The following is a 13,932-nucleotide window of genomic DNA, read 5'->3' as shown; positions in this document are numbered from 1 at the left end:
AACTCGTGTCCATTGAGTCAGTGATGCCATCCAACCATCTCATCTTCTGTCGCCCCCTTCTCCTCCTGCCCTCAATCTTTCCCAGAATCAGAGTGTTTTCCAATGAGTCAGCTATTCATATCAGGTGGCCAAAGCACAGGGTTGATTTCCTTTAGGATTGACTAGTTTGAGCTCCTTGAGTCTCCAAGGGACTCTCTAGAGTCTTCTCCAGCGCCACAATTTGAAAACATCAATTTTTTGACACTCAGCCTACTTTATAGTTCAGCTCTCACATCTGTACACGACTATTGGAAAAACCATAACTTTGACTAGATGGACCTTTGTCAGCAAAGTGATGAATCTCCTTTCTAATATGCTGTCTAGGTTTGTCATAACTTTTCTTTCAAGGAGCGTCTTTTAATTTCATGGCTATAATCACTCTCTGCAGTGATTTTGGACCCAAGAAAATAAAGACTGTCACTGTTTCCATTGTTTCCCCATCTATTTGCCATGAGGTGATGAGACAGGATGCCATGATCTTCATTTTTTTGAATGCTGAGTTTTAAGCCAGCTTTTTCACTCTCCTCTTTCACTCTCATCCAGAGGCTCTTTAGCTCCTCTTAACTTTCTTCCATTAGAGTGGTATCTGAGGTTGATCTATTTCTCCTGACAATCTTGACTCCAGTTTGGGATTCATCCAGCATGGCATTTCACATGATGTACTCTGTATTTAAGTTAAATGAGCAGGATGACAATATACAGCCTGGACATACTCCTTTCCCAATTTTGAATCAGTCCTTTGTTCTTTGTCCGGTTCTAACTGTTGCTTCTTGACCTGCATATAGGTTTCTCAGGAGGCAGGTAAGGTGGTTTGGTATTCCCATCTTTTTAAGAATTTTCCAAAGTTTGTTGTGATCCACATAGTCAAAGGCTTTAGTGTAGTCAATGAAGCAGAAGTAGATGTTTTTCTGGATGATCAGAGTACCTGAGCTTTGTCGCAAACTTCTATATAACCTGACCCGCCCGCCCTCCTTGGAGCAGTTCCCTCAAGGTTACTTGAGACACTGTCTCCTGGGCTTCAAGTCCTAAAAATTCTCACCCAATAAAAGGTAGCTCAATTGTGACTATTTTTTAAGTGGACAGTTTGAAGGTACTTTTAGAACAGAGGATGAATATTATTCTGAATATTCAGTGATTATCATTTTTATTGTTATGCATTGCTTCAAAATTAAATTTAAGTAAAAAAGCAAAACATTTGAAATCTCTTTTGTTAAACCCTCAGGAGGAAGTTCTCTGTCTTGTCTAAAAGAGAAATCATTTATTTTAAGAGACCTCCCTCTTTGTTTCTGTTCTTCAGAGATTTAACCCTGTGGTCTTGATGGAACTGTCAAGGGGCCCAAGACTGTTATAATGATTTACTTTCTCTCTTTTTAATGTACTGAAATGGAGTTGTCTGCATCTAAGACTTTTCTCATCTTAATACAGAGAAGATATTAGACTTATGTAGGTCAGTAACTATTTCCACATCCATTGCAAACAGCTCCCTTACATATAATTTCTTCCTTTTTTCCTCTTTTGGAAAAATTAATTATCAAAAGTCAATGACTTAGTGACTGAACAACAACAAAATACATTAAAAAATAGTTAACATGGTAAACGTTTTGTTATGTGTATTTTATCATAATTAAAAATGAAAAAAAAAAGTCACTGATGACCTTGGTAATAAACATTTCAGGGAAGAATGATGCCTTTAAAAAATAGTAGAAACTAATACCACTTTGTAAAGCAAGTTATACCCCAACAAAAATTTAAGAAAATAATTAAACAACAACACATTAAAAAAAGGAGGGGTAAGTCAGGAAGGAAGAATTCCATTCTTTATAGTAGGAAGGGAAAAGTGATGAGTGAGATTAGGCAATGGTGGAAGATGAGATTGTTGTTGTTCACTCACTAAGTCATGTCTGACTCTTTCTAACCCCATGGACTGCAGCATGCCAGGCTTCCTTGTCCTTCATTATTTCCTGGAGTCTACTCAAACTCATCCATTGAGTCAATGATGCCATCCAACCATCTCGTCTTCTGTTGTCCCCTTCTCCTCCTGCTCCCAATCTTTCCCAGTATCAGAGTCTCTTCCAGTGAGTCGGCTCTTCACAGCAGGTGGCCAGAGTATTGGAGCTTCAGCTTCGGCATCAGTTCTTCCAATGAATATTCAGGGTTGATTTCCTTGAGGATTGACTAGTTTGATCTCCTTGCTGTCCAAGGAATATGAGGTGGAAAAATCCAAAGGGAAGTTGTAAATGAAGGCTTGCATTTACAAAAGAGGTTAAAATTAGGGCTTTAGATATGAGAAGTTGCCTGTATATATCTGGCATGAGAGGAAAAGTCTAAGGGAGAATCTGGAGATAGTGGAGGACACAGCAGAGAACAGCATCTTAAGGGAATGTTCCAAGTAGGGAATGGAGAAAGGCATGATGAGGATAAAAAGGAGTAGTTGTCAGGGCATCAAGAGAGAACTGTCATAGAGCACTAGGAATGAAGTAGTTTCCAGGTGGTGGGTAAGGAATGTGTCTGATGTCAAATGATATATACATGGTAAGGAGGTTGAATATCAGAGCAGGTTTTGAAGGTTAGAAGGTGATGAGTGTACTCAGGAAAGCAGTTTTTGTACTAATGGGACACTAATGAGATTTGGGAGTTTGAGTAGAGAGTGGAGAGTAAGGAAGGAAAGGCAGTATTTCTGACTTCTCTTTCAACAAATCTAGTAGTGGATAGGAGGTGACTAAGTAGTAGCTCAATGAGGAAAAGTGGTGTTTAAATATAGGTTCTCTTGTGATAGTGGTAATCTTTGTCTGTTTGGATACAGGAGGATGAGCCACTAGAGAGAAAATAGAGAACCCAGAAGACACAGGAAATAATTTAGAAATCAAAGTTCTGAGGAAGGTGAGAAAAAGTAGGCTTAAAAGTAGTATTGTTCTTAGGAAGGAGAAGTACCTCTTCTTTTAGATTGAAAGAATTCCTTTTAGATTGAAAGAAAGGAATATAGGTAAAGGAATGGGGAAATTTTTGAGGTAATGAGATGGGAAGAAGAGGGAGCCCTCATAGTGCTCAGTTTCACAGATATATTTATTTTTAAACTTCACTTTTCCCCGCAAAGGTAGTGAGATCATCTGCCAAGAGCTGAAAGCAGGGCTCTGCTGAGGTTTGAAGAGGGGGTAGAATGTGTGAATGAACTATCATATTGGATCTGGAAGAATGTGCTAGAAAGACAACAAGACAGTTACATCAGAATTACTGAACAACTTTAAGTTCCAGGTTGCCACTAAATGCCAGTAATTTGTAGTTGTTCAGGTAATCATAGTTCTATGAATTTTATTCAGTACTATTTTTCTGCTTGGGAACAAAAATGGAGAAAGGAGTCATTCACTTTGGGTATCACCATAGTAAGCAAAGGAATAAATTTTAGTGAAGCTATCTAAAGTGTTAGAGAGGGAAACTTGAAAGTGGTGAGTCATGGTCTTAAATCTGGACAAGAAATAAAGTGTGGCTAGAAGAAAATAGAGGAATCTCTAACCTAATAGGTTTCAGAGACTTCCATTAAAATGTTGGGGAAATGAAATTTAAGGAATTGGGAAGCATTGTGGAATAGTGGAAAAAGGTCATTACAGCAAATGACTTAGGTGTGAAACCAGGCTTAATCACTTAGACAAAATATATGATGTTGGATAAGTTGCTTTGTTTTTGAGCTTCAATTTTCTCTTACATAAAATGAAGGATAGTTATATTAACCTCATAGTGTTGCTTTAATCATGAAGCACATGGCAGTACTGGTCACAGTAGACACTCAACTTCTTATTCTTTCTCTTATTAGTAAGGACAAAGATTTTAAAGATTCTACTTTTATAATAACAGCTGCTTGCGGCAGCCCCCAAAGATCAGTATAGGGAGATTTTAGACAGACCTTATGTGTCTAAAGTATAAACTTGTTTGTACAAACACCTGTTATTAGAGTGGCCAAGATATTTATAAAAGATGGAATAAAATAAATAGTGGACATAAATACACCTAGTTCTGTGTGTATGTGCATGAGAGAGAGAAAGAGAGAGAGGGCTGCAGAGAGGGAGGGAGAAACTGAACGAGGTGGGGGACAGAATGAATAAAAATGAATGAATGAGTTATGGAATATGGCTGAAGGTGACTGAAATTAGATGAAAACTCACCATCTCTGGAAGGAATACTTATTGCTAGTACTTCGGTAACTAGGTAACAATCATATAATCTTGATTTCTTGAAGCTAATGGCAGCTGGCAGACTGATATCCAGTTTAAAGATCTGTAAGTTACCATCTACAGTTTCAAGGGAAACAATATATTTTATGGAATGGAGAGATGATGTCTTCAAGAGTCAAAATTAGAAAATAAAACTTGGAAATATAAAGGTTGGGGAAAGAGGAAGAAGGGACAGCTGTCTAAGTGTAAAAGTTACACCTCCTATCTTCTATTTATACTGATTTCCTAGGTGACCTTATGCAGTCTCATGATTTTAAATACTATATTTATATATATGTACTATTTTAAAATACTATATATATATGCTGATAACTTTCAAATATGTACCTTTAATTCTAACCTTTCTCCTAAGCTCCAGACTAATATATTTAATTGCCTACTCTTAATTCTCATAAGTATCTCAAACTTAACATTTCCAAAGAAGAAGCCTTGACTTCTGCTGCCCAGTCTTTCTTATCAGGGTAAATGATAACTCTCCTTAGGTCAGTTATCAAAGCTCAGGTCAATATCTTAGAGTTCATCTTGACTTTTAACTTTCTCTTACCTTCTACTTTGAATTCTCTGGCAAATCTTGTTTGCTGATTTTACCTTCAAAATACATTCTGGATCTGATTACTTCTCACCATCTCCACTATCATTCTGGTCCAAATCTCTTGCTGGAGTACTCCACAGCCTTTCAAAGGGCCTCTTGGTCTTTCTCCTTTTCCCTCCCATATGCCAAATCATTCATATAGAAGACAGAGTAAGCATTTGCAAATTTAAGATATTTTATGTTCCACTTCCTCAAAACTGTCTATTTAGAATAAAAGGATCTTGTTTCTGTCACCTCTCCAACTTCTCCCTTCACTTTGCTACCTTCCCACTATTCTTCAGCCACATTGGCTTCATTGCTGTTCCTCAAACATGATAAGCATGCACTATACTCCAGGGCCTTTGTGGTTGTCATCCTCTCTGCTTGGAACACAATTCTAGTCACATGCCATGTACCTTCAATGTCTTTGGATTTCCACTCTGATTTCCCCCATCAGTGAGGCCTAATTAGTCTTTGTAAAACTCTATCTGTCTGCCAGTCAGGTCCAGACATGAAAATGAAAACTCCTTTAGCTTTTTCAAAAGGAGAGAGCAGGAAAAGGGAGGATTTAATGCATGGGATTGGTTATAAGTGTGTTGCCAAGTTGGAGAAACAAAAGAAGAAAAGTGTATCACTAAAGATTAGTAATTGCCAGAAGTCACCACTGTCCCCGGGGCTGCTGGAGGAGAGAGATGCTACTGAGTTGAGGAGATTCTACTGCTGCTGCCTTTTTCCACCTTCTAATATCATGTTAATGCATCCCAGTGGCAAAACCTACCTGGACCACAGGGAAAGAGAGCCTGAGAAATTGTGTTTTCAGGCTTCCAGTTTTATTGTATCAGAGAGAGAATAAAAGGGTTGATATGGAATAAGTTTCAATAGATTATATTGAATATAATTACATTATTCAACAGAATTGAATATAATGAATAATTCATTATATTGAATACAATTATTATATACCTGGCATATACCTCTTTTACTAGCAATCTTTATCATCTTACTCTGCTTTAAAAATTCATACAATTTACTACTATTTGTTTATTGACTATCCCCCTCCTCCCATCAGAACATAAATTCTATAGGAGCAGGGGCTTTATCTGTCTTGCTTGTTGCTGTTGTCTCCAGTACTCAGAATAGTATCTGGCATCAGTGTGATAGCATACTGAGAGAGGAGGGGTTGTAAGAGTGACTGCCTCAGTGGAAAGGAATATTTTATTACTGACATTGTTTAGAATTGCCAGTGCATGCTGATAATAAAGAACAGAATGACTTGTAGTTAGTTTTACTACTGTTTTCTAATTTTCGGCAGACAGTGTGTTCTTTTATGTGAGGTTAACAAAATCCTTTCTCCATCTCTAAGGACACATTTGAACTTGGGTTAACTTTCTAGCTCAGTTTCTCTGGAAATTTGACCAAAAAAAAAAAAGGTGAACTTGTTAGTAGACAGCATTTCTTATGGTAAAAATGGTCTCTGAATAGTAACTTGCGTATGGAATAGAAGGGATTACAAATGAATCCATAACAAAAAGCCAGGCTTTGGGCTTCCATGAATGTGGTAACATTTGAAACTGGGCATTTCCCTTGTAGGGACTCTGGAAACTGCCTAAGATTGGTATAAGAAATACTGATTCCTATGTAGGACATGGTGCTTTTACGCTGATGGCTCTCATACTCTCCTAGCAAAACTCTTGTTCCCTGCACCTAAATGTTACTTGAAGAACAAAGAGACCAGTTGTTGGATGGCTGTGTGAAATACTATGATGACTGGTCCCACTGAAGAAAGCCTGATGCTCCCCTCCTGAATGCTGAGTTTCCTTTTTAATATCAGGAAACTGGTTCAAGGTATAGATTATTCATATCTTCTAAGTCTGATGTTTACTTAAGAGAACCTCTGGTGGGTATTTCAGCATGTAACAGATGTTCATCAAACATTTATTGAGCAAATGCATGAGGTTGGAAATGTATGATCACAATTATTTAATTACTGGATGCTATTACTTAAATTTTAACTTGCACAGTTTGTCAAAATTAACAAATGTCTACACCAGCTATTCTGTGTGAGTTATAGTTTGCAACTCCGGCTTCCCAATTTTAAAATGAGTCCTTCATCCTGAATAAGCTCATGGAGTCACAAAATACAAAGCAGGTTTTGAGTGAGTCTACATAGACATCTTCTATGGGATTCTTTGGGCTGCCTAAGGCTTATCAATATACCACACTGGATTTAAGAGGTGGCATATGTGAAGCCATACATATCAGAAGTCAGAACTAATACTTAAGTGGAGCTTGTGCTGTGAGTGAGTAAATTATAGACTTATCACATTAATATACAAACATAACTACTTTTGGCCCCTTTGAAATAAATGAATAATTTTTTTTCTTATTGTTTTCTGACTATCTGAGGATCTCAAGCCTTCAGGAGCGATACTATGCTTTATTTCTTTTATCTCTAGTTTCCAGTATAGTGTCTGGCATAGAAGTACTCAATAAACATTTGTTGAACTATATGGTGACAGAGAATCATAAATTTAATAACAGCTAACTTTGGATGGGAGTAGGGAGGAATGTCGGAGTTTCCCTGGCAGCTCAGCTGGTAAAGAATCTGCCTGCAATGCAGGAGACCCCAGTTTGATTCCTAGGTTGGGAAGATCCCCTGGAGGAGGGCATGGCAACCCACACCAGTATTCTTGCCGGGAGAATCCCCATGGACAGAGGAAGCTGGTGGGCTAGTCCATGGCGTTGCAAAGAGTTGGACATGACTGAGCAACTAAGCACAGCACAGCACAGGGAGGAATGTCAAACTACACAGAACTAGACATCATGGAATTTAAAAGCATCATTCCTTTGGAAAACCATGTAAGTACAGTAGGCCAGAAAACGAAGGGAAAGAGAATCACACAGGATCTATCAAAGCCTCTTCAAAGATAATCAAGTCTACAGGGGCAGGGAACTACAGAATCTTCTTTAGGTTCCACCATGTATGTACCATCTCTAGTCTCATCCTGTCACTATTCCCTACTACTAGTAAATAGTTTTAATAAAGAGTATAAAAGGTAGCTTAAAAAAATACTGCCAATAATGTACTCTGGGGGAGTAACAGAATCCAGACCTACAAAGTCATTAGGAGGAAAACAAAAAATGTAGCTTAAACAAAGGTGCCTAATAAGATAGCTGTCTATTAGTTTGCTCATTCTACCTAGGTTTCCTAAGCCCCATGAAGTCACTTAGATGCACAAAGCATATATATAAATCTCAAATAAGAACAGGTCATTAAGTCAATCAGTTGAACAGAAATTTCTTTCTGATGCTAAACATAGTGTTGGTTGGTTCTAAGGACAGAAAATCATCACTGTGCAGATCAACTGAAAAGAATGTTTCTTTTGGGTCAGTCAATAGTTTTAGGGAATGACCAGTACACCTACACTGGGAAGTAAACAGATGTAGAATGCTGATTTAGCTCTCCATTATCAAAACAAAATATTCTTTTCTTCTGTCCTTTCCAAAAGAGCTATAAGGGCAACAGACCCTTGAAAATGTTCATTTCCAAGTCTAAGAAATGAAAAATAATGGTAGCAAATGGCTTATTTTCAGAAAGTTAGAGATTAAAAGAGAGATAGAAAAAAAATCCTGTTAATCTTTTTAAAAATAGTGTAAGATCTTAAGGAATAACTTGAAAAAAATCTCAGTAGTTTCTGATTCTGCTTTTAGGCTTTGAATTTCCAGCAGATTCACTTTTCAATATTCCTAGTTTGGCCTTATAGCCTCCAATTGAAGTTCTGTATAACCTAAGCAAAAGGGAATAGAAAGTTTTTCAAAAGTTCTCAGAATACTGACTACATTTCCCTTCCTAAATTAGGACTGAAATGACATTTTGACATATTCTGAATAGCATGCCACTAGAGATGCTATCTTTAGAGAGAAAAATGATTTTCAAATCCTTCCTGGTGACTAAAGATCACATGGAATGTTAAGCAAGAAAAAGGGCTAGAATTCAATTCCCAATTCATTGAATCACTTCTTGCACAGAGGTGGCCCATCATCTCAGCAGCAGAGCAGGCACGGCTCACTATACCAGCAGACTAAGCGCTAGGTTTGCACAGTTGAATATCTACAGCCAGCAGTCAACATCCTCTGTTTATATGTACTGAATGTGTGGAAGGCCATTGGTTGTAATATTTCATTCTAGTAAATGGAAGGGAATGCTTATTAATATATAATTTCTAGTTCTTCCTTTTCATCTTCTGTACTTGAACCATCCCGAGGCCCATTTATTATTCCCTTGTTATAGAAATGTGGTAAGATCTATAATCCTTAATATTCTATTTATAATATAGAACACAGAATGTCAGAAATGCTTTTCTCTGAAAGTCCCACTACCCTCCTTCCCTTGCCACAACCCGCCCCTCCCCCTGCCTTTTTTACCTCATTCCCTGTTGACATGACTGCAACCACTGGAAACTTATTAACTTCAACCTCTGTAACACCTACAGTTGCTAGAAGACCAATCTCTGAGGGGCCCATGTGGGTTCCTTTGGCCAAAACGCATTCCCCTCTTTTAATGTCATGGCCAATGGGTCTGAAAATCAAAGCAGAACCATAAGCAGTATGACAAAGAACAATATTTTCTCAACTCAGAGGGAAACTTTAGTGTCACAGAAAGAGGACACTCAAGGGGGAAAAGGGGAAATGAGGCATGGAACAGAGTACTAAAATGAAGAGATTTTTAAAACTATGCTTTTTTAATTAAAAAAAATTTAATTCACACAAAGGAAGACAGAAATAGATTTGTATCTATTGCTGTTAAACAGGAATATGCTACTTTATGTTTGAAAATTCTTTTAGAAATGCTTTGTAACACATTATAGCCAAAAACACCAACTGCAAACTCTCTTTGGTGTAAGGCAGGCATTTATATGAAAATATCTAATGCCATTCCAGAGCTTGTTAGGATTGTGGTGAAGAGAATAATGCTAATGAGGTTACAGCCATGGAGATAATTTCCATTAGACCACTTAGACTGGTCCAGTTCTGTGGCCACCCCATTAACTTTGACCCCACAGGAGTGGAAGAAGTGTAGCTTTGTTACAAAATGTTGAATAAATTAGGACTAATGGAATCAGGGCAAACATATTCAATCATGAGAAAAATCACCTGAAGGATATACACTACTTACAATAAGACAGTAGTCTCAACTTTGTATATAAAGAGTAGCACATGATTCCATTATTATTGGTAGTTGAGGAGGGGCTTTCAGCTAATTATATAAATACTCGACTTTGAAAGTATCTGTGTTAATATCAAATTCTCAATTACCTACGGGTAAGGATGGGAAATTCTAGATTATCTAGAAATAGGATCAACTATGGATTATGCAGGCTTATGACTTTGCCTCCTTCTCATGTTGCTTTTGAATAAATCATTTGCCTTTACTAATGTCATAAAAAAGTAGGTAGGGCAGACATGGGATATATAATGTAGAAAAATCATTTTGCTACTGGTTAAAATCCCTGAAAGCTAATGGTTAATTGACTGAGCTGTGAATTTATAATAGCCATGCTCTCCTGAGTTCATGATCATGGGAGAAACAAAAGTTGGCTATACATTCTATGTGTTATGAACTTACCTGATATCTTGGCCTGGCCGAGCTTGCACCAGAATTCGTACTTCAAGCTCCTCAGTGCCCTATGGTAACAACAAATCATGTAATTTCAAACAGAGCAATCTGACTGAATTTCGATCAATAGAATTTAGCTATTCAGATGCTTTCATTAACGGATAGGCTCAGAATATATAAAGATACAGAGGAACAGGAAATCCTTTGTGAACTCCTTTGAACATGAATTTCTACCACAGGTTCCTGAAAAATTAGGCTTGATCCCAAAGAATAAGTAAACATTTTCACTGATTCTCATACTTTTAAAAAATGTACCAATTCAAATATTGACTCATACTTTGTAAATAGCATTCTCAAGGAAAAACATATACATATATACAGAGAGAGAGAGATCGCTATCCTAATAGATACAGTGAATGTGTGTGGAGGTAACTATTTTGTTCCCATAAATCATGGGTTCAGTACTATGCCAAGATTCCCAAATATCTGTAGAAATTTCAGTGAAGACTTAACAGTTTGCCTGGTAGTAGATTTCTATAAATTAATGGTGATCATAATTTTTACATTTATGAACTGTGACTAATATTGTGATATTGGAACTGTGTCTTGTCATCTGGCAGAGTGTGTTCTGGATTTCAATGCTCCGCTGACTTCCTTGATGCCAATAAATTTGTTGGGCAGTTTTAACAGCAGGACAATGTGACCTGTATGTCCAGAGTTGAATTTTATAAGCCTTACTTGTGGGAAGTAAGTAAGTACTTGTGGGTGATAAAAAGGAAAATCCTCAAATGAAGAAAAGAGGGCATATCTCAGCATGGCCAAATTTTACTGTATGTTCAGTCTGGGAGAATATATTTTGTCATTTATTCTTGTATTAAAAAATACAAGATATCTTAAACTTCTTCACAAAACAAAATCAGTAAATCCTCCATTGAAACTTTTATTCCTGACTGATGCTCTGGATTCAATAACTGCCAGTAGCTTCAGTGAAATAAAGGCCTACTTAGAAGCCTTTATTTATAAAAGAACAGAGTCCTTTATTTTAGGAAATAGAGGGGGAATTGACATAAATTTAATGTTTCCAGACTGCAATTTGGTGGCGCAGATTTTCCTGAATTATAGAAAACCAGAGCTGAAAGGGTCATTTGGTTTAAATGCTTGGCTTAGGGAAGTATTCAAGAACTTGCCCAAATGTTCTTTGTTAAATTCTTCTGTATTAAAATCTCCACATTTTATCAGAAGCTAGTCTTGATGAGCAAATTTCTCAGCTAGATGGTAGGACAACAGTTAATATCATTGCTCTTTTATCTTGAGATAGTTTCTTTCCTTGTTTGCAAATGCAATTTCTTGGCTTAAATGTAGTTCAAATTCCGCTGTAATCCCAGTAATGGTCATAAAAACGATTTCTATAATAAAAGGTTTTCAAGCCTAAGGCAATTCCTTATTCACTATACAGTACAATGTAAGGTCCTAACGTTAAAAAATTGGGCTCTCATAAACATTGCAGAAAATGGACCTGACTCATAATACTGCCACAGGAATGAAGCCATAAGACCTGGTAATGACGTACATCATCGGATTCCCTGATAAGTTCAGTATCTTCCACTTGTACTACTGCATCAGCACCACAGGGGATTGGAGCACCTGTTGTAACCCGCATGACTTGTCCTGGCATTACTGTCTGAGTCGGCTGGAAATAGAAACACACAAGAAAGAGATGATTTACTTTGCTCCTGCAAAGGAAACTCTTGCAGATGTAACAGTTTTTGAAACAAACCATAAAAGGAAGATTCCCTGGAGAAGGAAATGGCCACCCACTGCAATGTTCTCGCTTGGAGAATCCCATGGACAGAGAAACCTGGTGGGCTGCAGTCCACGGGGTCATGAAGAGTCGGACATGACTGAATGACGAATACTTTCTTTTTTTTCACTTTCATAAAAGGAGAGTCTTATTCATTTTGGGAAAATATAATAAAAGTCAAACAGGTACACTTACACCAAAGAGGCTTTCACTTGACTTAAGGTGATGACTATCAGATGTTTTTCTTGGTGCCCTGCTTTCTTTTTGAAGAACTGCCACTTATATTTGCCACTACTCTCTCTCAGTGTGAATTTTCTTAATATATGTAAAGTGATATGACAGTCTTTAAAAAAATGCCATGCAATATGATTTTTATGAATGACAATTATGAAAAACCAGCATGTTGATCATTTGCTGAAGTTCTGATGTTTGAGAAATATTACTTTATTAACCAACATTTTGGTTAAATAAAGGCAAACCAGAAAATTTATTGTTCTTGAAAATCTTTATAAAATATATTAGTGTACCATACAATTAATAATAAAAGTCTAGCAAATATATTTATATAATCTAAAAAAACTGTACATTTAAAAATGGTTAAGATGGTACATTTTATGTTACACATTTTTTACTACATTAAAAAAAAAAAAGGAATGATTAAGGAAAACTATCCTTCCACTAAATGTACAATCAAAGTAAAACTGGAAATTCATTTGTTAGAAAAGTCTTAAGAAGCTTATTTCTATAATGCTATTGCTGCAAATAATGCAACCAATAGCTAATATTTGTGGAATACTCAGTCTATGCTAGGCTTAGGGTTAAGTGCATTATTATGTTTCAGAATATAAGCCCTATTAAGACAGAAATTTGTTTCATTTTCTGTTTGCCTCTTTAGATCACATCATTATTTTCTATCCTGTGCTGTGGCCTATAGGCTGATCTCTGCGGATTGTTTCAACCAGTTTCCCATCACTCTGGCTTCTGGTTAAGTTCAGTCAGTGGGAGGGGCTAACAAGAGACTCACTGGAGAAAACCCTGATGCTGGGAAAGACCAAGGGCTGGAAGACAAGTGGGTAAGAGAGGACGAAATGGTTGGATGGCATCACTGACTCAATGGACATGAATTTGAGCAAATTCTGGGAGATAAAGAAAGACAGGGAAGACTGGCATGCTTCCGTCCATGGGGTTGTAAAAACATGGACAGACTTAGTGACTGAACAACAAGAGACTAGAGGGTAGGGGAGAGAGAGAGAAGTACAATTTTTATTCCCCGTGCTGTTTCCCTGCTGGGTTGCAGTTTGGTGATGGCCATGTCATATCTAATAGCATTGATGCCACATTTCCTATTAGGTGACCCTCTCCCATAGCTATCAATCTGCCCAGGTCCAGGTACCACTTTCTCTCTTTGCCCCTTCAGACTTAAAAGTGGGAGTGAAATCTTATTGTTGCTAGCACCTGAATGTTTCACATTCTTTTGTTAGTTTCCTTTAATCCTGTCTATGGAGAAGGCAATGGCACCCCACTCCAGTACTCTGGCCTGGAAAATCCCATGGATGGAGGAGCCTGGTGGGCTATAGTCCATGGGGTCCCTAGGAGTCGGACATGGCTGAGCGACTTCACTTTCACTTTTCACTTTCATGCACTGGAGAAGGAAATGGCAACCCACTCCAGTGTTCTT

At 37.4% G+C, this 13,932-nt stretch overlaps 1 protein-coding gene across 10 annotated transcripts in view; it reads right to left on the bottom strand.

Annotated features, from left to right (window-relative positions):
* The window catches only part of GPHN (gephyrin), a 538,290-nt gene that overhangs the window by 58,502 nt on the left and 465,856 nt on the right, over positions 1 to 13,932 (bottom strand). For all 10 annotated transcript variants that reach the window (XM_027552205.1, XM_027552200.1, XM_027552202.1 and 7 more), the window contains 3 exons: positions 12,024 to 12,143; positions 10,463 to 10,521; positions 9,262 to 9,415 (listed from right to left, as the gene is read on the bottom strand). In XM_027552205.1, coding sequence (XP_027408006.1) covers positions 9,262 to 9,415; positions 10,463 to 10,521; positions 12,024 to 12,143 — 333 coding nt within the window. The remainder of the gene's footprint in view (positions 1 to 9,261; positions 9,416 to 10,462; positions 10,522 to 12,023; positions 12,144 to 13,932) is intronic.

Source organism: Bos indicus x Bos taurus, chromosome 10 (assembly GCF_003369695.1).
Source record: "Bos indicus x Bos taurus breed Angus x Brahman F1 hybrid chromosome 10, Bos_hybrid_MaternalHap_v2.0, whole genome shotgun sequence".
NCBI lineage: Eukaryota > Metazoa > Chordata > Mammalia > Artiodactyla > Bovidae > Bos > Bos indicus x Bos taurus.
This window is presented reverse-complemented; position numbering and strand designations above follow the sequence as displayed.